This window comes from Bos javanicus, chromosome 8, assembly GCF_032452875.1.
Source record: "Bos javanicus breed banteng chromosome 8, ARS-OSU_banteng_1.0, whole genome shotgun sequence".
In the NCBI taxonomy this organism is placed as follows: Eukaryota; Metazoa; Chordata; class Mammalia; order Artiodactyla; family Bovidae; genus Bos; species Bos javanicus.
Genome location: NC_083875.1, coordinates 96,083,083 through 96,107,141, shown reverse-complemented (window position 1 = coordinate 96,107,141; position 24,059 = coordinate 96,083,083). Strand labels below are relative to the sequence as shown.

The following is a 24,059-nucleotide window of genomic DNA, read 5'->3' as shown; positions in this document are numbered from 1 at the left end:
TGGGGTTGGAGCCGGAGTAACAAGATGGCGGCGTCGGCGGAGCGACAGGGGTCCCTCCGTGCGGGACCGGCGGCAGTGGTGGCAGCGGTATCGCCGCCCTAGCTTCACCGCTCTCCTTTTCCAGCCCTCGGCGTCGCCGGGAAAGCGGGACAGCGGTGGCCGCCAGAAACAAGTGGCTCAGCCTGGTAACCGCGAGAACTCCTTCAACAATCTGCGGCCTGGCCAAAAAACCTGACAGCAGCGGCGATGAGGTTCCCCTTGGCCGATTCTGGGCCCTGTAACGCCGAAAAAGAGCCATCGTTTTCTGTTTCCTGCCGCTCTCCACAGCCTTTCCGTGGTCGAGCCCTAGAGGCCTCCATCCTCCCCTTAGAGGTGTCGGGGCTTAGCCCCAGCCTCCATCTTCGTCTCTCAGGATGGGGAGCAGCAGCGGCTCCAAGGCAGAATTCATTGTCGGAGGCAAATACAAACTGGTACGGAAGATCAGGTCTGGCTCCTTGGGGGACATGTATTTAGCGATCAACATCACCAACGGCGAGGAGGTGGCAGTGAAGCTAGAATCCCAGAAGGCCAGGCATCCCCAGTTGCTGTAGGAGAGCAAACTCTGTAAGATTCTTCAAGGTGAGGTTGGCATCCCCCACATAAGGTGGTATGGTCAGGAAAAAGACTATAACGTGCTAGTTATGGATCTTCTTGGACCCAGCCTTGAAGACCTCTTCAATTTCTGTTCAAGAAGGTTCACAATGAAAACTGTACTTATGTTAGCTGACCACATGATGAGTAGAATCGAATATGTGCATACAAAGAATTTTATACACAGAGACATTAAACCAGATAACTTCCTAATGGGTATTGGGCGTCACTGTAATAAGTTATTCCTTATTGATTTTGGTTTGGCCAAAAAGTACAGAGACAACAGGACAAGGCAACACATACCATACAGAGAAGATAAAAATCTCACTGGCACTGCTCGGTATGCTAGCATCAGTGCACATCTTGGTATTGAACAAAGTCACCGAGATGACATGGAATCATTGGGATATGTTTTGATGTATTTTAATAGAACCAGCCTGCCATGGCAAGGACTAAAGGCTGCAACAAAAAAGCAAAAATATGAAAAAATTAGCGAAAAGAAGATGTCCACACCTGTTGAAGTTTTATGTAAGGAATTTCCTGCAGAATTTGCCATGTACTTAAACTATTGTCGTGGGCTGCGCTTTGAGGAAGCCCCAGAGGCACCTATTCCGCATTCTTTTCAGGACCCTGAATCACCAATATGACTACACATTTGATTGGACAATGTTAAAGCAGAAAGCAGCCCAGCAGGCAGCCTCTTCAAGTGGGCAGGGTCAGCAGGCCCAAACCCCCACAGGTTTCTAAGCATGAGTCAAGGAACAGAAGAAGCAGAGCAGATGATCGGAGCAGCATTTGTTTCTCCCCAAATCTAGAAATTTTAGTTCATATGTACACTAGCCAGTGGTTGTGGACAACCATTTACTTGGTGTAAAGAACTTAATTTCAGTATAAACTGGCTCTGGGCAGCATTGGTGATGGATGCTGTGTCCTGAGTTGTAGCTGCTGTAATTGTGAATATTAACTGAGATAGTGAAACATGGTGTCAGTTTTCTGTTGCATTTTTTCAAGTGGAAAAGTTCACTAAATGGTTGACACACACAAATTGGTGGAGAAATTGTGCATATGCCAATTTTTGTTAAAATCTTTTATTTTGAACTATAATGCTTTGAGACCTCATTTCAGAAGAACAGCATGAACAGTCTTCAGCCACAGTTGTGATGGTTGTAAATGCTCATAATTGTGCATTCTTAGGAGAAGGCGATGGCACCCCACTCCAGTACTCTTGCCTGGAAAATCCCATGGATGGAGGAGCCTGGTAGGCTGTAGTCCATGGGGTCTCGAAGAGTCGGACACGACTGAGCGACTTCATTTTCACTTTTCATTTTCTTGCATTGGAGAAGGAAATGGCAACCCACTCCAGTGTTCTTGCCTGGAGAATCCCAGGGACGGGGGAGCCTGGTGGGCTACCATCTATGGGGTCGCACAGAGTCGGACACGACTGAAGCGACTTAGCAGCAGCAGCAGCAGCAGCAGGGTTTATCCATCCATGGGGTTTGCAAGTTGTTCACTTAAAACATTCTTAAAATGGTTGGCTTCTTGTTTGCAAGCCAGCTGATAGGGTAGCAACCAAAGATTCCAGTGTTTAAGCACATGAAAGACTCTGCCTGCTTACCTGTGCTAGAAATAACAGCATCTAAAGTGAAGACTTTAAGAAAAACTTAGTGACTACTAGTTTATCCTTAGGACTCTGCATTAACTCTATAATGTTCTTGGTATTAAAAAAAAAAAAAAACGCATATTGTCACAGAAATTTAACATCTTACAACTGAACATGTATGTATGTTGCTTAGATAAATATAATCACTGTAAACATCTATATGATCTGGGATTTTGTTTTTATTTTGAACTGGGAGCTTTTTTGTTTACAAATTCATTAAAAACTAAAAAACTGTTTCTGTAAGGAAAAAAAAAAAATAAACACACCTGAAATTTTCACCTCTGCCTCCCACATTCCATCCTAATGAGGATCTGAGGCTATAAGAGTATAAGAATAAATTTTTAGGTATTAAAAACAGCAAAGAGAGGGGACAGAAGGTGGGAGAAAGGGACAGCAGAGATGAAACATGCTTTGCTTTTCTTCTCTTGATGGAAACATTACTGCTGCATATTAAAGCTACTTTAGGGGTGATGGAGAGGGAGGTGTGGTGAAATGAGCATGAACTGAGAAAACCTCAATCATTCATTAATTTCAGGACATTAGATGTTTTCAACTCTGTAAATGGATGTGAATTATAAGCATCTCTCAGATCAGATACAAGAACTCAGTGTGAGATCCCAGAGGGAATGAGGGCTTTGAAATAAGAGAAAGTTGTGATAGAGACAGGTATGTAGCAATCTCCAGAGAATATAGCTGCAACAGCTGGGACTTCATCACCAAGAGTGTAACCGGTTTAGAAACTAATAAGCACAAGGGCTGAGTTCTAACCACCTAGGGCAGCAAGAACCTGATGTGTGAAAGGGTCAGGCTCCTAAATTGGTAGAAGAGACCAATTCAGGCAGCATTTGACTATGTCTTGACCAAGAAAGGAGGAAAGTGAATGGTATAAATATAGAAGAACAGTGGCAGGAAAGTTAAGGGCTAAAAATGAGCTGAAGTTAATTGAAAACCCTTGTCTAGATTATTCTAGAACAATTTCACTTACCTATTTGAAAATTCAAATTGGCTTTTCCAATTTCACAATACGTGAAGCTTTTTGGAAGGCATTAGTATAAAAGTTAATGTTTTGTGTACAGTCTTATAGAATGTAAGTCAACTTGAGGTAGCATGTGAGGCAGTGTGAAGTCAATGTGAGACAGCACGCAGGGGTTGGGGGCAGGGAGCACACTGGATTTGGACTCAGAAGCTCAAATTATTAACTGGAGGATTCTCCTTGGATTGACTCCTTTAACATGTCTTAAGTTGCAGTTTTGACACTTGAAAATGGGCTTGAAAATACCAGTTTTGTTGATCTTACTGTCCATTATGAAGATTAAATTATATACTTCTATATTTTGAATAAACATAAAGCTTTAAATGAACATAAATTATTTTTAAAATCAGGTGTGGAAGATTCTGGAAGATGCCCCTAGCGGAGTCAGCAAACACAAGACAGAGAACAAATACAGGAATAGCAATTGCCTCATTGAGGTGTTTTCTAATTTCCATACCTAGAGTATCTTTCCCTACCAGAGTGCACATTTTGAAGGCAAGAGTTAAGTGGTAGACACTTTTGCACCTCCCAACCCAAGGAAGAAAGTCATCCTTCAGAGGCAGTAGGTGCCAATAAATGTCTGTTGAATTGCACCACCTGGCTTCAGCTTCTAACCTTATATACTGAGTTGCCAAGAGGGTAAATGTGAGTGAGTTGGGAAGGAAGAAGAGGAAACTTACTTTACAACAGGGGCAAACAGCCTTGTCATTTTGGTCCTCACTGTGCCTTCACTGTGCTGTCTTGCCTTTTCTATTTTGAACACAGCCGGCTACTGGGCACTCTCAGTTGTCAAGAGCTCGGTGGGCTTCCCGGACTAGCAGCTTTGTGTGAATGAACACATGATGTACTTTCTTTTGGCACTTTTGGGGGGTAGGTTTACCGACAAAGTCGTTGTCCCTCTCCTCCTGGCCCTAGCTCTCTGCAGATCTAGTTATGCTGTTTAGGTTCATGAAGTACAAATTAGCATAATCCGATTAGATGAGCTGCTGAGGGGCATTTTTTTCCGTCTGAAAAACAGAGAAAAGAAAAGTGCCTCACAAAGAGGGGAGCCTGGAGCTGGAAGGGCAGAGGGGACAATTGTTCCTGGGCTGCTGGCCTGAAAGCTTGCACCTGCACAAGCCCTCTTGTAAATAAGGACTCTTAGATGGTATTAAACGGGGAACTGAGAAGTCCGAGGGAGCTGGGGGAGGTAAGTATGGGGAAGAAAAAGGCAGGACAGCGGCTCTGCATCCCATTAATTGATTTATTTGGATCGCAAAGCGGGGCTTGCTGACAGAAGAGAATGCCCATTTGATTCCTACTCAGCATTGAGAGTGGGTCAGCCCCATAATCGGGTCTATCGAGATAAGCATTTTAGAATCTCTGCAAGAGACTGATAAGGGGTTTACTTGTTGGGAACAAAGTTCAGTGGATGTTTGATTTCAGTACTTGCTGAATTGGACTTCTGTATTTTTCCTTTATTTCCGGAAAAGAAAACAAACAAAAAAGCTGGGTGATGGTAGTTGTTTTAGGATTGTGGGTGATATGTGCTTAGAAACCACAAGAGGAAAACTCAGCTATCAAAACTGTTAAAATAGGGGAAGCCAGGGAATTTTTTTTGACTGAGTGTTCCCTTTCTTGGCTATAGACAGTTTATGAGTATAAATGAAATTTTCATTATTTTGAAAAATAAGAAGGACCCTAATCTATGTGTGTGATAAATTTTGAATTTCCAAGAGGTGATTTCTTCTACCCTTCCTACTTGGAAGAAAGATTTTTTTACCCTTAAAGATGAAAGAGTCCTGAGACGACATCCCTGTACTCACTAGGAAGATTGACCCTCTGCACCAGTTTACATGATGCTAAGAGAACATCTGAATGTGTCCAACTCTATGAGAGTAAAAGGAAACCTTGTTTAAATCTGACTTACAACGTGAACATCAAAGGCCAGATAGAGGAGGCTCATTTCTGTTGATACATCTTCTGCAGTGGTGTTCAAAATAATTTAAAGTGGTGTTCAACAACATAACAGAGAAGGCAATGGCACCCCACTCCAGTACTTTTGCCTGGGAAATCCCATGGACGGAGGAGCCTGGTAGGCTACATACAGTCCATTGGGCCGCTAAGAGTCGGACACTACTGAGCAACTTCACTTTTACTTTTCACTTTCATGCACTGGAGAACATAATAGGAACAGAACCTCCACCATTTCCTTTGGATAATTTATTCTATCAAAGAATTCTTGTGGATAGAAAACCCAAATTACCAATCAAATTACTCTGTACTTAAAAAAAAATCATTTCAATCATTGCCTACCTGTAAGTAAGGCAGTGAGCCTTACTTCCTGTGTGTGTGTTAGTTGCTCAGTCATGTCTGACTCTTTGCAACCCCATGGACTATAGCCTACCAGGTTCCTCTATCCATGGAGTTCTCCAGGCAAGAATACTGAACTGGGTAGCCATTCCCTTCTCCAGGGGATCTTCCTGACCCAAGGATCAAACCAGGGTCTCCAGCATTGCTGGCAGATTCTTTACCATCTGAGCCACCAGGGAAGTCCACTTAGAAACCCAAGTCCACTTAGAAACCATACGAGGTTTCTATTCTTCAAGGTAGAAGAACACAGAGAGATTTGGCCTGTGCTGAAAGGCAGATATAGATTCAGAGCCTTGTCTTGCTGCTTGCTCATTGCATGAATCTTAAGTTGGTCTCCTAGACTCTTCAAAGCCACAATCGCCCTGACTGTAAATTAAAGCAAATACCTCCACTAAATGGTAGTTAGAAGTATTGAAGATGCCGTTTATAAAACGTCTGGCACATAGCAAACACGTAACTAATATGAATAACCCTTCCTCAAGGCATTTATATTTCCCATCTCCACCTGCAAGCTGCCATCTTCAGTTCTCTTGTCGTGTGTCCAGGTAGATGTATCCTGATAGCCAAACACAGTGCAGTTTTCTAGTCCAAATAACTGTCTCTCCTCTGCTTTATCTCCTCTCTTTTTCACCAGTATGTCTATCCTCCATTTCTATGGTGAAGCATCCTTTCTCCTGGAGCCTAGAGTCATACAGCCTCTCAGAGAGGAACAAGGAAGACAGTGGGAGGCTGTTTTCAGAGGCTTTGGAGGCTAGGGAAGAAATTTAGTCTAGGAAGGCAGGTAAGGAAAGAATTTCTATTTGCCAGAAGGCAAAGTGAACATGTGAAATACCTTAAGTGTGATCTGGAGATCTGGAGGCCTGATATTCAGAGAAAAGAGGTGAAAAGTAGATGGAGTAAGGCCTGAGAAGCTCATGAGCTCTGACAGGCACTGTATCCCTTGGGCGGTGGGCTGAAACAGTTGCATTTCACACATCCTCTTACATAGAATAATGGGGTGGCAGAAAAGGCAGCAGTGTGAGGTATCCTTATAAAAGGTGCTCTCACTATCCACATAGGTTTGGCAATAGTCAAACCTATGGTCAATTAATCTACAACAAAGAGGGAAAAACTATACAATGAAGAAAAGACAGTGTCTTCAATAAACGGTCCTGGAAACACTGGACAGCCACATGTAAAAAAAAAAAAAATGAAATTAGAACATCCTTTAACACCATACACAAAAATAACCTTAAAATGAATTAAAGACCTAAAGGTAAGACTGGATACTATAAAATTCCTAGAGGAACACATAGACAGAACACCCTTTGACATAAATTGCAGCAATATCTTTTCTTAGCCATCTCCTAGAGTAATGGAAATAAAAACAAAAATAAACAAATGGGACCAAATTAAGCTCAAAAGCTTCTGCACGGCAAAGGAAACCATAAAAAATGAAAAGGTAACCCACAGAATGGGAGAAAATATTTGCAAACATTGTGACTGATAAGAGATTAATCTCCAAAATTTACAAAGAGCTCATGCAGCTCAATATTCAAAAAACAAACAACCCAATCAAAAAATGGTCAGAGGACCTAAAAAGACATATCTCCAAAGAAGACATACAGATGGCCAAGAGACACATGAAAATATGCTTAACATGGCTAATTATTAGAGAAATGCAATTCAAAACTATAATGAGATGTCACTCACACCAGTCAGAATGACCATCATCAAAAAGTCTACAAAAGCTAGAGATGGTGTGCAGAAAAGAAAATCCTCCTACATTATTGGTGGGAATGTAAATTTGTACAGCCACTATAGAGAACATCATGGATGTTCTTTAAGAAACTAAAAATAGAACTACCATATGATCCAGCAATCCCACTCCTAGGCACATACCTAGAGAAAAACATGGTTTGAAAGGATATATGCACCCCAGTGTTCACTGCAGCACTGTATACAATAGCCAAGACATGGAAGCAATCTATATGTCCATCCACAGATGAATGAATAAAGATGTGGTAATATATATGATGGAATATTACTCAGCCATTAAAAAGAATGAAATAATGCTGTTGCAGCAACATAGATGGATTTGGAGGTTATCATACTAAGTGAAGTAAGTCAGATGAGAAAGACCAATATCATGTGGAATTGCTTATATAGGGAATCTAAAAAAAAAAAAAAAATCATACAAATGAACTTACTTACAAAACAGAAACAGGCTCACAGACTTAGAGAACTAATTTATGGTTACCAGGGGAGAAGGGTTGTGGAGAGGGATAGATTGGGAATTTGGGATTGACATATGCAAACTGCTATGTTTAAAATAGATAACTAAGACTTTCCTGGTGGGCCAGTGGTTAAGACTCCACACTTTCGATGTAAAGAGCACAAGATCCCTGGTCAGGGAAGGTCCACATGTCCTGTGGTGCAGCCAAAAAAATAAATAAATAACCAACAAGGATCTACTGTATAAGCATAGGAACTCTGCTCAATAGTGTGTAATAACCTAAGTGGGGAAAGAATTTGAAAAAGAATAGATACATGTATAACAATCACTTTGTTGTACACCTGAAACTAACACATTATTTAACTTTTATTTTTGATCAGAGGATAATTACAATATTGTGATGGTTTATGCCACATATCAACATGAATCAGCCACAGGCATACACATGTCCCCTCCCTCTGAAATCTCCCTCCCTATCCTACCCCTCTAGGTTGTCATAGCACTGGCTTTGGGTTCCCTGCATCATACAGCAAATTCCTACTGGCTATCTATTTTACATATGGTAATGTATATGTTTCAATACTATTCTCTCAAGTCATCTCCTCTCTGTCCCCCACTATGACCAAAGGTCTGTTCTTTATGTCTGCATCTCCTTTGCTGCCCTGCAAGTAGACTATTCAGTACCAACTTTATAGATTCATATATATGCACTAATATATGGTATTTGTCTTTCTCTTTCTGATTTACTCCACTCTGTATAGTAGGCTCTAGGTTCACCAACCTCATTAGAGGTTGACTCATTGTGTCAACACATTGACTCAAATGTGTTCCTTTTTATACCCAAGTAATATTCCATTGCTAATACAACATTATTAATCAACTATACTCCAATATAAAATAAAAACTTAAAAAATTCATCCTTTAAAAAATCATCATCTCCTGAATTTCAGTTTTGTCATCTGTGAAATAAGAACAAAACATATAATTGATATTACAGTAACAATATAAATTGTATAAATTGTCATGAAGATTAGGTGAGCTGATATGCTAGAAGCTCTTGTCACAGTACCTAGCATATTGTAGACAAATATGTTCAGCAAATCTTGGCTCTGACTCTTACTGTTATAAATTTATTTTATTTTTACTTACATTGTAAATAACTCTGAAATAGATACCCACACAGATAATCCTTTGACCATAATTCTGATCACTTCTTTATGATAGCTTCCTAGAAGGAGAGTTACTTAGGTTCAAGCGTATGAACATATTGGATAATGCTGAGTTTTAAAATTATCCAGAAAAGGCAATTCTACAGCTTGCCTAGTTCAACTGCCCCCTTGAGCTCTCGAAATTAAATTCTTAAATATTATTTGATAGATTACAAACCTAACTAAGGTTTATGTAAAAATCTAGTGCTTTTTAAAATCTAGAAAAAAAATTTAAACCTAGTGATTTTAATGCTAGTGATAGGTCATTAGCAACAAAAAGAAAATAGAACAGAAAGTTTCCCAGTTTATAGTAAGCTCTAACAGTCACAGAAGGGAAACTGTGTTTAGGAGGCCACACCCTGGCTTCCTATAATCCTTTAGCCACACTCTCCCCTTGGCATTCCTTCCTAGCACCTGCCACTTTAAATCCCCCACTTTGCATTGCCATTGAGCTCTTAGATTCCTTCCTTATCTTTGACCTTTTTATTTAAGGATGTGACTTTCAGCTAACCTTTGGCCTATGGGTCAGGAGTTAAGCTGTCCATTCTCCTGGCTCCTTTCATCCTTTAGCCTCTTAAGGACAAAGCCGGTTGTGTATAACTTACATATGTTTGGGTCATCTCAAGCCATTCTTAGGTGGTGAAACCTCATCAGGCAGGTGCTGCGAAGGCCTTGTTGAATGGAAATTCTGAGAAACAAACTTTTAAAAAGAGCTTTAGACTTTGGATTTCTCAGGGAAATTCAGCTTGTTCAAGATGCAAAGTTGCATCATTTTCTTTTCTTTTTTTTTTAGTTGCACAGTGAGGCTTGTGGGATCTTAGTTCTCCGACCAGGAATGGTACCCAGGCCATTACTCAGTGAAAAGCTAAGTACTAACCACTGGACTGCCAGTGAATTCCTTCAAGTTACATTTCAATGTTATCTTTTAAGAGAGGCTAGAGAAGTATTCTTAATGGACCCAGTCTTGATCTAGTTTTCTCATTTTGAAAGTAGAGTCACTGGCAGGGTTGTTGTGAGGATTCAGTGTTATAAATTGTCACTGCCCTCAAGGAGATCTTGTTGCTGGGGACAGAATATACACAAGATGTCCGTAATACAGGGAAGAGGAAGCAAGGGTCTTGAAGCAATAAGAGTATTCTACAAAAGAAGAGATTATATTGAGTGGTGGAAATCTAGGAGGACTTCATGTAAGATGGTGTTTAAGATGAGTCAAGCTTCCTGAAAGAGTGGTATCTAAGATCAGTCACGAAGGATTTTAGAAAATGGAATTTAGTGCAAGCAGAGAGACTCACAAGAGTAAAGCTGGAGGTATCAAAAAGTGGAGAGTGTTTGGGGACCATCAAGTGAAGCAGTTTCCTTAGCATGTCTGATACATTCAGGCAATTGTGAAAAGAAGGGTATGCTGAGCCAGTCTACAGAGGGCCTGGTTTGCTGGGATACAGTATCTGTCTGGTGGACAAGACACTGAAGGTTTGATAGCTGGGGATGACTGTAGTTGTGATTTGAGAAGGACAATTAGGAAGCTGTGTGAAAGTGAAGGAAAAGGAGGCACTAATCAGGGAATGCTATATTTTTTTTAGAATAGAGACAACAGAAGGAGTGAGGTTCAAAGCCAGGACACTCGTTGTGAGAATGGAGAGATTGGAGGGTATGCTTAGTAAATTTGTGAAATATTTTCTAAAAAGGAAAAAAAATAACAATTTCTTTTCTTAAATAATTTATTTTCAATAAATTAATAGTTAAATAGCAAATTAGAATCGATGATTAAAAACTCTCAAAACATCAACAAATAAAATCTTTGGTTGGTACCTCTAATCCCATTCTATAAAGCACATTGATTCAATTTCAATTAAAAGGCATATGAAGAAGATCACCGAACAGTATTGCAAAGAGATGAGCCTAGTAATAAGATGCTTGTCCATTTCCAATCCTAAAATCCTTCATGGCTGAATAGACTGGATGCTGGGTAGGAGATCTTGCACTATGTTCTGGGTTCCCACTAACTGTCCGTGTGACCACTAGAAAGTTACTTCAAAACTCTCTGGACTGTTTTCTCCTCTGTAAAGTGAGGAGTAGAACAAGCCAATCTAATGATCTATATAAATAAAAGGACCTGTTATACCTGGTTTCTGGAAGCTTTCAGTGGTGTCCATAGCAGAACAAGTAATAGGGAAGCATAGGTGATATAATTGGTCTAAATTTTTCTGTTGGGTTCAAATGATCCATAAAGAGATGTACCATCAGTGAACTATAATTCATTTGAACCATAAATTCTTACTACTCCAGTCAGCTGTAAATATAGGACACCAAGGAAAGCTGTGGAGTGATTTTAGAATTAGCTTCCAGTCTCATGTGTACCTTGCCAAGCTTCTGATACACAGGTACCTACAATTCCTTTTGACAGTCACTTTAACCTAATACAACCTGACAGCCCAAGACTCAACTTGCAAAAGAAATAATTTGAGATGAATTACATTAAGTAATACATTAAATGTTTATTCACTTATCATAGGAATTTTCTGTAGAGTTTCTTTAAAAAACTGTTCCCCTCATTTAATTTAATGATACTCAATCTCCTCATGACTTTTCAGCGGCACTCAGTTACATTTCAGTGGAAAGGCCCCCTGAGCACAGCAGACAAGGCCCCAACAGCAGAGAAGTGCACTCATTGTGAGAAGAGCAGTAAAATCCTATGTTCACACAAAAAGGTCTTCTGTGCCTTCCTCGGCTACAGTTCAAATGAAGCTACTAGTGGCTCAGTGGTAAAGAATCCACTGGCAATGCAGGAGACAGACCCAGGTTCAATCCCTGGGCTGGGAAGATCCCCTGGAGGAGGACATAGCAATGCACTCCAGTATTTTTGCTGGTAAAACCCCATGGACAGAGAAACCTGATGGGCTATGGTCCATGGGATCATAAAGAGTCGGATATGACTGATGTACAGCACAATACAAAAATACTGTCAAAAGTGTTAATGTGATTTAATGCCAGATGAGAGAATAAGCAGTATTACTCAATTGACAACTGTCACCAGAGTTTTGAGATGTGATATCACGTGGTAGTCTGGGGACAAATTTAAGTCCACATAAGCTCATGAGAACAATAAAAGCTCATGAGAAAGAAATGCAAATTTGGGGGAATCCCCTGGTTTCTGTGTTTGCCTGGACTACTCTGGGTGTGTGGTGATGTTTATTGAATGCAGTTTAAAGAAAGGACCTACACACAAGAATGCATTGTTTCTTTTTTAAAAAAATTATTTTATTATTCTCATTATTTATTTTTTGTCCATGCTACACAGCATGCTTTTTTGTTTTTTTTTTTTTCATTTTCTCGGGCTCCAAAATCACTGCAGATGGTGACTGCAGCCATGAAATTAAAAGATGCTTGCTCCTTGGAAGAAAAGCTATGACCAACCTGGACAGCATATTAAAAAGCAGAGACATTACTTTGCCAACAAAGGTCTGTCTAGTCAAAGTTATGGTTTTTCCAGTAGTCACATATGGATGTGAGAGTTGGGCTATAAAGAAAGCTGAGTGCCAAAGAACTGATGCTTTTGAACTGTGGTATTGGAGAAGACTCTTGAGAGTCCCTTGGACTTCAAGGAGATCCAAGCCGTCAATCCTAAAGGAAATCAGTCCTGAATATTCATTGGAAGGACTGATGCTTCAGTTGAAGCTCCAATACTTTGATGCTCCAATCCACCTGATGCGAAGAAGTGACTCATTGGAAAAGACTCTGATGGTGGGAAAAATTGAGAGCAGGAGGAGAAGGGGATGACACAGGATGAGATGGTTGGATGGCATCACCTACTTGATGGACATGAGTTTGAGTAAGCTCTGAGAGTTACAGATGGATAGAGAAGCCTAGCGTGCTGCAGTCCATGGGGTCACAAAGAATCAGACATTACTGAGTGACTGAATTAACTAACACGGCATGTGGGATCTTAGTACCCTGACCAGGAATCCCACACCCCTTGCACTGGAAGTGCAGAGTCTTAACTTCTGGACCACCAGGGAAGTCCTAAATGCATTGTTTTAATAAATGCATTGTGCCGTAAGTGTGAATGCTGTGTAGAGTTTAATGACATTATGAACTTGCTGTTTTGAGAATGAGATTTTGAGGATGCCTCATCCACATTTCTTCTGATCACCAAACCAAAGAGGTTCATTTCAGCCTTTCATAAATTGAATCTCTTCTTTCTAGAGTGGGCAGAAAATTTAAATTCCTCTATTGTATATACATAATCTCAAACCCATCAATTTCCTACCTGTAGTTCAGGTTTTAAAACCAATGTTCTGTCAATAATTTTGGGAAAATAAAACATTCCAGAGACAATCAAATCACATTATTTGTATTCTGGGCTTAACTATGGGATTCATTTTTGAATCCAAGCATCATCATGGTGGCATATGGTTGTGAGTTCTGCCAGATCCACGTCATTCATTCTTTTGTGGGCACCACCCCTCCCAGTGTAAAACTGAGCTAATGCTCCTCAGCGGGGAAAACAACTCACACATCCATCAATTCATTAGAGTCTGGTATTACACTCCTATTGTCTATTCTAAATCTTTTGTTAAGCTCTCTGTTAAATGAACTGTTAAATGGTAATATTTAGATTTTCATCATTCTATTTGAATTTCACACGTCTTAAATCATCAAGAACTCATGCTGAATTAAAAGTTTTCAATACCTGACATGTGAAGCTAAAGGATTAGGAAAACTATTTTAGTTGAATTCTTTTCATAGGAAAACCATGAAGTCTCACAAATTATCATGTCCTTTCCTCTCATAGGTATAATCTACCATTTGGCTTTAGTGATAACGCATATACTCGTGGTCCAGTGCAAAGGACACCTCACATTTCCATAGAGACAGAGGATGCAGAGCTCTCCTGCACGCATCTGCTGCCTTCTTGCGGTCCTCATGCGTCAGAAGGGTCTTTTATCCACAGATTCCCCACAAGTCTCCAGGCTGCTTTCTGCAAGGGCTATCTTTTCATTTGTCTTATGCTGTTTACTCTTGATCAAATACGCCTCATTTTTTAGAACAAACTTTAAAATATGTTCAGAGGGCAGCATTTTCTACTCATCCATCTGCGATCCATTATGAGGAAGCTCTTCTTACAACTGAAAACATATTACATAAAGCAGTGATTTTCAAACCAGTTTTTAGTCTAAGGGTCTTTTTTTCCCCAAAAACAACATCTTATGCAGGAACCTGCATTTATAAAATCAACAGATACAGGCTGCTCTGCCTGAAGCCCCCAGGGAAGGGGATGTGCGGCCACCTCCCTTTTGGCCTCCTTTTAGCATTCTGCAGCTGACCGTGAGACACCTCCTATGAAGCTTGAGTTCATGCCTCACAAATTATTCACCATGCTGACTCTGGTACTTGCAAAAAGGCTGTTGACAGCTAGTGACTTCTGAACCAGTGCTGCCTGGGGTCACAACAGCCAGAGCCCCGCTATTATGGAATGTGGTGGCTTGAGCTGGGTGATGGAACCTGGTAGTCGCCAAGGAGAGTCCTGTCTGGCAGGTGGGGTCCTTGGGGGAAGAGGCCCAGAATGTTTCCTGGAGCGGCCACTCCTGTTTGCTGTAGGCTCTGCTCTCCCAAGACCTTCACCAGGAAGTTGATGTACCTCATGGCCAGGCGAAGTGTTTCATTTTTGCTCAGCTTCTTGTCTGGAGGGTGAGTGGGGATGAGCTTCCTCAGCTTGGCAAAGGCACTGTTGACATTCTGCTGCCTCCACCGCTCCCTGGTGTTTGTGAAGATCTTTCTGGTCATGTTGGAGTTCCTGAGACAGGAAAGAGAAAGGGCCCTGAGGGCCAACACCTTGTCAGAGGCCTGCTGGGTAGCCCATGTCCTGCCAGGAGCTTGAGTTGTTCATCTTCTCCACCCAGATCTTAGGGGATGTGCTGCCTCATTTCCAGGTGTTGTGGATCTTCCTGTGACAAGAGAAGAAAATGCGGCAGAAGAAAGGGCAGGGTGAGAACACTTCTTGTCAGCTTTTCTCTCCTGGTTGTTTCGAAGCCTCTGGGTAAAATGGTGGTTTTATCCTAATACTCCCATTACTTCTTTTATAACCAACTCTTCCTAAGTGTTCAGAATCAGGCACAGCGTAGGACTGAGTACACATGAGAATAAAATATATATTTGTTAATAGGGAGAGGGGGCTGCGATCGTAGGCTGCATTTACAACATAACTTTTGCAATGAAGACAGTGACAGCACAACTGTTTTGGCTGGTGGACTTTATCTGCAGGATTGGGCGCACTGCGTAAGAGCTAAAATGTCTAGACCAGACCACAGTTAGAGGAGGATGAACAGGGTGATGGAGAATCTTGAAGTTCAGTTATATGAAGAATAGCAATGGGGTTATTTAGCATGACAAACAAAGAAAAGGAGCAGGTGAAGGGCGACAATTTGATATGGATGCTGCAGAAGATAGCCAGGCTCCCCAAGGTTGAATCTGGATGACCTTTCCAACCGTCGGCGAGGTGATTGTTATCACGTATTGCCAATCCTAATTGTGCCATTTTTTCCTCTGAGAGGCACGGGCCCCTTTGTTCAGGTGGCTTGGATTAACATACATCAATGGCAATGTTTATGGCACATCAGGAAATAAGCCAAAACCCAGCACCAGACATTTGGTACCCTTGGCTCATGGCTATCAGTTTGCCACCTGCTCCAGTCTCAGCAACCTGGGCAGAGGGTCCCTTCCTATCCCCCACGCCACCACCCCCACCCAACGAGTAGTAAGTATTCTCAATTCCATACCTTTGCATTTTCTGTCCCATGAGTTCCCTCCTCACTGATTTCTTGCCTATTTCTACACAATCTTTAAAGAGCAGAATAAACCCTCCTTTCCATTCCTACAAACCCTTCCAGGCCATCCCAGAGCCTCCCATATCTTTCCCTTGCTGAACCCCTGCAGCCACTGGTGGTTGACAAAGGCTATTAGGAGAATTAAATAAGCTTAATATTTGTAAATCACTTTCAACAGTGCCTGACACACGATAATGGCTATAAAAGTGTTGAGGAATACATACAACAAAAATATGTTTATAAATAAAAATGACTTGTGAAATACTGAATTGTGAGTACTAGGGGGAAGGTAATACCTTGTTTTTCTATAACCAAGTCTGGTTATACAACCTCCTGGCTCCTGCCACCTTTGTTCCTTTATTTTAACCCTTCCTGTAGACCTGCTCTGTGCTAGGCCCTGTGCTATGAGCTGGGCTTGTGGACTTGGCTGGATGGGATACTTGTGCTCAAGGAGCTTATTGGATGGCCTGATGGAGAAGGCGGCACATACAGAAACACTTAGAATCACAGGACAAGATCCCACACTAAGGGCCAAATCCAGAGAGACACTTGCTGACTAGAGAAAAGTCTCAAAGGATCATATCAAGACCAAAATGATCAGGTCAATGCTGCTGAACTTTTCCCTAAATTCTACCTTTCTTCTATTTTTATTTGGGCTTTTCTGAGGATATGAGGGGCTTCCCCAGTGGCTCATTGGTAAAGAATCTGCCTGCAATGCAAGAGATGTAGGAAACTCAGATTTGATCTCTGGGTCAGAAAGATCCTCTGGAGGAGAGGATGGCAATCCACTCCAATATTCTTGTCTGGAGAATCCCATGGACAGAAGAGCCTGGTGGGCTACAGTCCATAGGGTTGCAAAGAATCAGAAATGACTGAAGTGACTGAGCACGCACGCACACACAAGGATATGAGTCCGTAGGTAAACACTGAGTATCTGACATAGGTTACATAAAAGCAACATATAGAATATCAGGAAGTTGAAAGGTGCCTCTCAAAATGCCAGCTTCCTTTCAAAACTGTTTGTGTTAACGGCCCACCATTGCAGGAAGGGGTTGGAGGGTTACAAATTGGCACCTATGGTATGAAATGGTGGGCCCATTTTATTAAAAAAGGACCTAAAGATGTTGAAGCCCTAGCGACTTGTGAGAAACCAGATCCTTTTCTAACTTAATAAACACTTGGAACTTCTGCTCCAGAAATTTTCTTCTATTTCAGTGGCCCTTGACTTGGGCTGCTTATTGGATTCACCCAGGCTGCACCCCAGACCAATTAAATAAAAATTTCTGGGGGCATTGGTATTTTTTAAAACTCCCCAGGTGGATAAGCTTGGTCCTCTAGGAAGTAGATGCCAAGCTGGAGTTGGGTGTACAAGCAGTTTATTGGGAGTTAAGGCCTGTGAAAGATGAAAAGAGAAAAGAAAGACTTGGGCCAAGAATGTCTTCAGACTGAAACATACATCTGACACTTGCAAAATCAAAGCAGGGAGGCTGCAGGACTGGTCAGAAAAGGCTCAGGCTGCAGTACAGAGCTGGAAAAGTGGCAGCCAACCCAACAGGGAACTCTGGGGCCAAAGGTGCCTGTGAAGGAGACCCTATCGGGCAAGAATCGCTGGGTCCCAGCAGCGCTGCCACACTCACTCATAGGCTGGGGGCTACCTGAAGAATGGAGGCCCAGTCCTGAGTCCTGTCAGCACTGCTACTGGTGGCTGTCAGCTAACTGCACTCCCTGCAGCTGAACTGCAAGTTTTTTCCTGAAGTGAGGTCCCAACAGTGCACCCCTCACACGATCTCCCTGTGTGGCTAATGCTAAGAACATTGCCTTACTCTCCAAACAGAAGCTCTGAGCCCTAGCAAAACTATGTTTAAGAAGGAAGCAGTATTTAGGGGATTACGAATGACAAAATATTAATATTACATAAAATATCAGCTAGAAGGATATATGCCCCTAGGACATTTCCCCATGCAGGTTCTTGTTGACTTTCCTTCTTCTGCCCAGGTAGGAGAGGCCAGTGCTGTGCTGAGAAACCAGTGGTGAGCAGAATCATGGCAGCTCAAGTTCACTGGCTGACTCAGGCCCCCTCCGGCTTCCTCCATCAGCCACTTAAGTTTACTTCCTCTATCTCTGTAGAGACACTCTGGTTGGATCCATGATCCAATACAGTCACATGTACTCCAAACTTTACATCAACAATTATTGACCCTATGCGTCTGACACTGTACTGGCTGCTGGACACTGAGGAACCCTCTGCCCTATGACACAGATGGGAAGCCCAGGGTCTGTAGCAGCAGAGAAATAGCACCTAACTCAGGCAATCCAGGGGACTTCCAATCTGAAGGGGGTGATACCCAAGGCCTCTTTCTGTGCTGAAATGCCACCATGCCCTGCCTTTGCCTTTTATCTACCTAAAGTGAAAGTCGCTCAGTCATATCTGACTCTTTGCGACCCCATGGACTATACAGTCCATGGAATTCTCTGGGCCAGAATACTGGAATGAGTAGCCTATCCTTTCTTTAGGGGATCTTCCCAACCCAGGGATCAAACTCAGGTCTCTCACATTGCAGGTGGATCCTTTACCAGCTAAGCCACCAGGGAAGCCCAAGAATACTGGAGTGGGTAGCCTATCCCTTCTCCAGTGGATCTTTCCAACCCAGGAATCGAACCAGGGTCTAACCTGGCCTTTATATCTACAATGAGCATTGTCGGACCTGTATCTAACTATACCTAAAATATGAAAGTATAAACCTAAATCAAGGGAATTTTTAAGACCATCCAGTTTTGCTCACGTTGAAACTGGCTGCTTTGCAGCCAGGACTGTAGGAGTAAAGTTACTTTTAAGCTTCTCTTGTCAAAAGAGGCTTTAGCTTATTCACTAGTCCCACGGGAGGCTCATTTTCAAGCTGGGAAGAAAAGATTAGCCAGGATAAACTAACTGGTGTTCTCTTCTGAGAAAGCTCCATCCTATTGTGAGAAGCAGAAACAGGGAGGAGAGAAGGCAGGCTTCTGAAAGGCAGCCTTGCCATTCTAGGAGGTGCTTAATAATTACTTGTTGATTTATCCTCAAGTGTGTTACTCTCCTTCTCCACATTGGGAAATAAAAATCAGTGATTCAACAAGCTGCAAAAACTCAAAGTAGAGGTCACTGGAAAATTATTACAGTATTTATTGAATCAAAGGAAAATGGCATTTAGTGTTTTTCCTGTTGCAAGTACTGATCGCTGCAACAATCAGTAAAGTACTCTTGGTTCAGAGTACTTTAAGAGCTTAAAAAATACTCCAGATGCCACAGAATCAGAGAGCATCAGACAGATGTTGAAACAGAGGTGCAGTTCTTTGTCCCAGGTCACACAGCCCAGTGTGGCAGAGCCTGTGTCCCAAGCCTGAGTCACCACTGACACCAGCTGAGTCGGGACCGGGGAAGCCCAGGGACAGATTTCATCTCAGAACAATTATTTCAAATACATAAAGGGAAAAGTCTTCTCAGAATATGAAGTTAAAAGGCATGAATTAAAATACATGGACACATAAAATAACCAGTTATACTTCATAGATATGAAAATAATTCTAAAATTCAAAACAATAAAACCTATGCTTCACTTTTAACACATTAAATAATTAGATTTGTCACCATCATTTCTAACTGGTGATTGGTAAGTGATTTTTTCAGAAGATCAGCAACATCTGTAACAAAAGCTGAAAGTGTCTATGATTTCTCTTGATGACAAAAGGCATCAGCATTGCTGCCGCCACTGTAGTTTATTCATAATAAACTACATAAACATTCATAAATAAAGGGAATGCTCAATTCAGTTGAAAGGTTAGTAGATAAAAAGATGTAACTTAGAATCCCCTGAGTTTTATCCACACATCCCTGGGTGGGTAAGTGTCATGGGCCAAAGGTTAAGAATGCCTGGATAGGAGGAACGTGACAGTCAATTGAAAAGGAATATAGGTGAGCACAAACTTCGATACCACAGAAGGTAAAAGGTTACTGGAGAAAAGTACATTATGCCCCCTGAGAAGGTGACCACTACCTGTAACAGATGCTGCTGCTTTTTCGTGTGGATGTTTCCTGGACATGGAGCCCAGGTCAACCAGAAAGGCAGCAGCACAGGTGTACAGACAGCTAACCTTCCTACGGTGGCCTGTGCCAGGCATTCAGGTTCACACTGCTCTTTTCTCCTAAGATGTTAAATTTCTCTTTCTGGCATTTGGTCCTGTGTATTTCTCTCTTCTTTCATCTCTCTTTGAAAAGTAAGTGAAAACATGATACAGAAGGAGGGTAGTGAAGGGTGGTTTATACAATTGGGTTTGGGGAAGGTGCCTAATCTCAAACACCAGGCACAGGTTTGCCTTTAGAAGTTGCTATAGAAGTAACACAGGCTAACTTAAGCTGGGGGTGGGGGGGCGGTAATAAGCGGTACACAAGTGATAACGCCAAAAAAAAAGTCCCCTCCCTTATCCATCTACCTATTCAAACTCATTCCCCAGCAGTAGCCAGTTTGGTGTGTGCTATTATAATATATCCTATATATATATATATAAATCATGATATGTGCTATTATGCAATTACTTTTCTTACCAGACAGCTCTGCAAGTTGATGTTCTAAACAAGTGCATTTACTGTGAATGCGGATCTTTGGGTGGGCTCCCGGTGCACTGAGAGGGCCACCTGTTTCAAAACAGCGCTCTACACCTGCCTTCCCGCCCCACGCCCACCAGACCCAACCTGCTGCCCTTGACCGCTTCACTTCCCAGCTTTTCCCTTTTTCTTTTTCTTATTCTTGCTCCCCCTTGCCTGCAGCGCCTGCCCTGCGACTAAGTTCAGGCATTCTGGAGAAATATCTATAGTTTCGTACCTGCCAGGTTTCCAGGAGTCGCTCACCCCAGCTCAGAAGCTGCCAAGACGGCCCTCGGAGATGCTCCTTGGTGTCCGGGACATCACATATCAAGGCTCAGCAGCCCCGCCGACACGCCCTAGGTACCCGCTAGGCTCCCCCGGAGCTGCACCACGGCCCCTGCTCTGCGGAAAGTCCCCACGTCTTCTCATCGAGTCGCCTTGGTGGCTGCCACCAAGTCACCTCCACACCCCTGTCCTCCGCGGCGAGTGCGGCTCGGACTGGGGAACTGCGCCAGAGACTCGCTGGCGCCCAAACCCAGCAGCGCCCGCAACCCTCTTGGAGTCCACGCACCTTCTCTCCGAGAAGGGAGCCCGCGCCGCCGTTGTCGCCCTCGCCTGGGCGCTGAGCCTCCGCCCCAGCCTTTATAGACATCGCCTTTTGTCTAAGGACCCACGGGGCCCCTTCCCCTCCCTAGACTCCCGCAGGTCCCTCCCATACCCACCCTCCACCCCAACATCCCGGCTTCCCGGGACCAGTCTCCCTGTGCCCTAGAAACCAAGCAGAGGCGGAAGGAGAAGCCAGCTTTGTGTAACGTCTGGGGACGCGAGGGGGTCCTGACACTCACCCGGACTACAGCATACCCCGGAGGGCAATTTACCAACCCTTTTGTACGGTGGCTACAAACCTCCGGAAGTGCGTGCCCCGCGGTTAACTCATCAACTCATCAGATGTCAATCATTTAAGCCCCAGTCAGTCTCCCAACTGTAGTTCAAGAACCACTTACTCCAGAATCATGGGTGAGGGAAGGTATAGACCTCAACACCCACAGCCAAGACCACCAGATCAGGTTTTCTGAGGATAGGGTCAGAAATCTGCCTTTTTACTAAGTGTCCCAGGAGATTAACATGCACAGAGAAGTTTAACAATCACTGCACTGGACAGATTCCCAGATTTATTCATCCCAGGTTCAGAGTGCCTCCTCATTGGTCTTACTGCTTCTGTACTTTCCTCTTTCCATCTATTCTCCAGCATCACCCAGAATGATCCTTTGAAAACCCAAGTCAGGTTCCTGTTGCTTCTCACTCAAAACCCTCCTCTGGCTCCCCATTTCACTCAGAATTAAGCTGAAGTCTTAACATTGGCTCCCAGATACCCATTACCTGACTTGTCTGTTCCTTCTCTGCCTGAGAAGAAGCGGAAGAAGTGTACTCAGCTCTAGCCACTCTGACATCTGTAGTTTCATGAACATTCCAGGCACCCTCCTGCCTTGGGGCCTCTGTATGGTCTGTTTCCACTGTCTGCAACACTCTCCCCTCAAAATCCAAGTAGTTCCCTCCCTCATCTCCTTTGATTCATTCAGAAATTATTAATACTGAGTGTCTACTATGAGCCAGTGCCTATTACAGGCACTGGGATTCAAACAAAACAGACACAGATTTCTGCCCTCAAGGAGCTGACGTTCTCCAGGTCTTTGCTCAAATGTCACCTTCTCAATGAAGATTCTCTGACCACAAGGTCTGAAGCTGCACCTTCACACACACAGGGCTCTGCATCTTCCTACCCTGCTTTATTTTTCTCCTTAGCACTCACCCCTATGTTGTAACATTTTACTTATTTGTTGTATCTGTCTCCCCAGTCCCACTGAATAGGCATTCTTCAAATGCTGGTTGATAAGTCAAACTTCTAGGTATCACACTCTCTGAAGGTACCAGCATAGGATTTGGCACAATAAATTCACAGATGCATTAATGCTTAGTGGATAAGAGCAAAGGACTCTGGATTTGCATTACCCAGGTTGAAATCCCCTATCTATCCACTTATATGACCATAGGCAAATCATGTAACTTCTCCCTACCTCAATTTCCTCATCTGTAAAATGGGGACAACAATAGGGTCATGAGAACTAAATGAGAAAAACAAAACAGGTAAAGAATTTAGCACCGGGCCTAGCACACAGTCAGACTAATGCAAATTTTACTCTGATAAATCACATTATTGTTACAACTACTGGCTCCCCCCCTTCCTTGTCAGAGGATTATCATGTGACTGGGAGTGCTTCCCTGTAGGTAATTTAGGTAAAGAGACAGCTTGCTCCCTTCCAGGCTTGACCATGTGACTTGTATCAGACAATGGAATATGAATGGACTTGACTTGGTGGTAATGGAGTAGAAGCTTTAAGAATGATTGCTGATTGAGCTCAGTCATGAGAAAGTCATGTTGGGGGTTGCTCTCTGAAGAAACAAACCCATAGCCAATCCCAGCCTTCATAATATGAGACAGGAATAAATCTTTGCTGTTGTAAGCCACTGAGATTTGGGGGTTGTTTGCCCCCCTCTTCAAAAAAAATGAATACAGTTCTTATATAAATACGAAAGCTATTGCCCAAATTGCTAGGTTCTCAGAGGGCAGGGAAGTTAAGAAAATTATATATCTGCCTTCAAGGAGTTAGTTCACAGTCTTTGGAAATGACCAAATACCAAATGACAAAAATGACCAAATACAAGGCAGACAGTCCTGAGTTCCACAAAGTATGAAATTGGAGGTAGGGAGGCAAAGATTCTAGCCGGAGGATCAGCAATTGATCATGGGAAGGATGACATTTAAACTAGGCCTTGAGGCAAGGCTGCCTCTGATATTGGTGGACCCAGGACAAGGGTACAAATGGAGACTCCTGACCCATCCCCATCCCTTTTCTCTTCCCACCTCAAGCTGTCCTGCTCTGTGAGAGGCCTAGTATATAACGTGGACTCCCAGTCCACATGGACCTAAGGAAAAGGCCTGTGTAGGTTCTGACAGTGGACTCAAGGCCATTTGAGCAGAAATGCTGGGGTTCTGGACACAGAGTGTGATCTCAATTCAGGTGTCCCTGATACCCTGAGCGTGGTCTAGAATGTGGGAAATGGGCAGGTACATGGTGGGCACAGGAGTGAGGCCAGAGCAGGGCAGGGCCATCTAAAGCACAGAACCCAAGGCAGGGGCCTGGGTTGCCCGGGTACAAGAGTGGGAGGTGCTGGGTAGGAGTCACACATGCAGGAGTGGAGGAGAGGGCAGTCCTTGTGAAGACAACTGTGTGCCTCTAACACAAGAGTGATATGTTTAGATTTACAGGTTCCGAGGCTCATTCTGGTGGCAGTCAGTCAGAGGATGGATTGGAGGGTGGGTTGGAGAAAATGAATTGGTCAATGATGCACAGGCTCAAAGGGGCCTTTAGGAACCTACTCTGGTGTTTGCAGTGAGCAGCCCTGATTTGTCCTTTCTGCTGCTTGTCTCTGTGTGCCGTTGAGGAAAACCGCTTTCTC

The 24,059-nt window shown here is 42.9% G+C and overlaps 1 protein-coding gene and 1 pseudogene across 2 annotated transcripts; one reads left to right on the top strand and one right to left on the bottom strand.

Annotated features, from left to right (window-relative positions):
- The first annotated feature begins 369 nt into the window (after positions 1-369).
- On the top strand, positions 370-1,690 carry LOC133253119 (casein kinase I-like; annotated as a pseudogene).
- A 10,681-nt stretch (positions 1,691-12,371) lies between these two features.
- On the bottom strand, positions 12,372-21,231 carry TAL2 (TAL bHLH transcription factor 2). Of its 2 annotated transcripts, none has more exons than XM_061426406.1 (2): positions 21,112-21,231; positions 12,372-15,043 (listed from the first exon to the last, which is right to left on the bottom strand). In XM_061426406.1, the coding sequence occupies exon 2, from the start codon at positions 14,880-14,882 to the stop codon at positions 14,565-14,567; it is 318 nt and encodes a 105-aa protein (XP_061282390.1). In that variant the 5' UTR covers positions 14,883-15,043; positions 21,112-21,231; the 3' UTR covers positions 12,372-14,564. The 2 variants fall into 2 exon arrangements, with proteins under 2 accessions (XP_061282390.1, XP_061282389.1); XM_061426405.1 differs by lacking the exon at positions 21,112-21,231 and adding an exon at positions 20,779-20,868.
- Between the last annotated feature and the right edge of the window lie 2,828 nt (positions 21,232-24,059).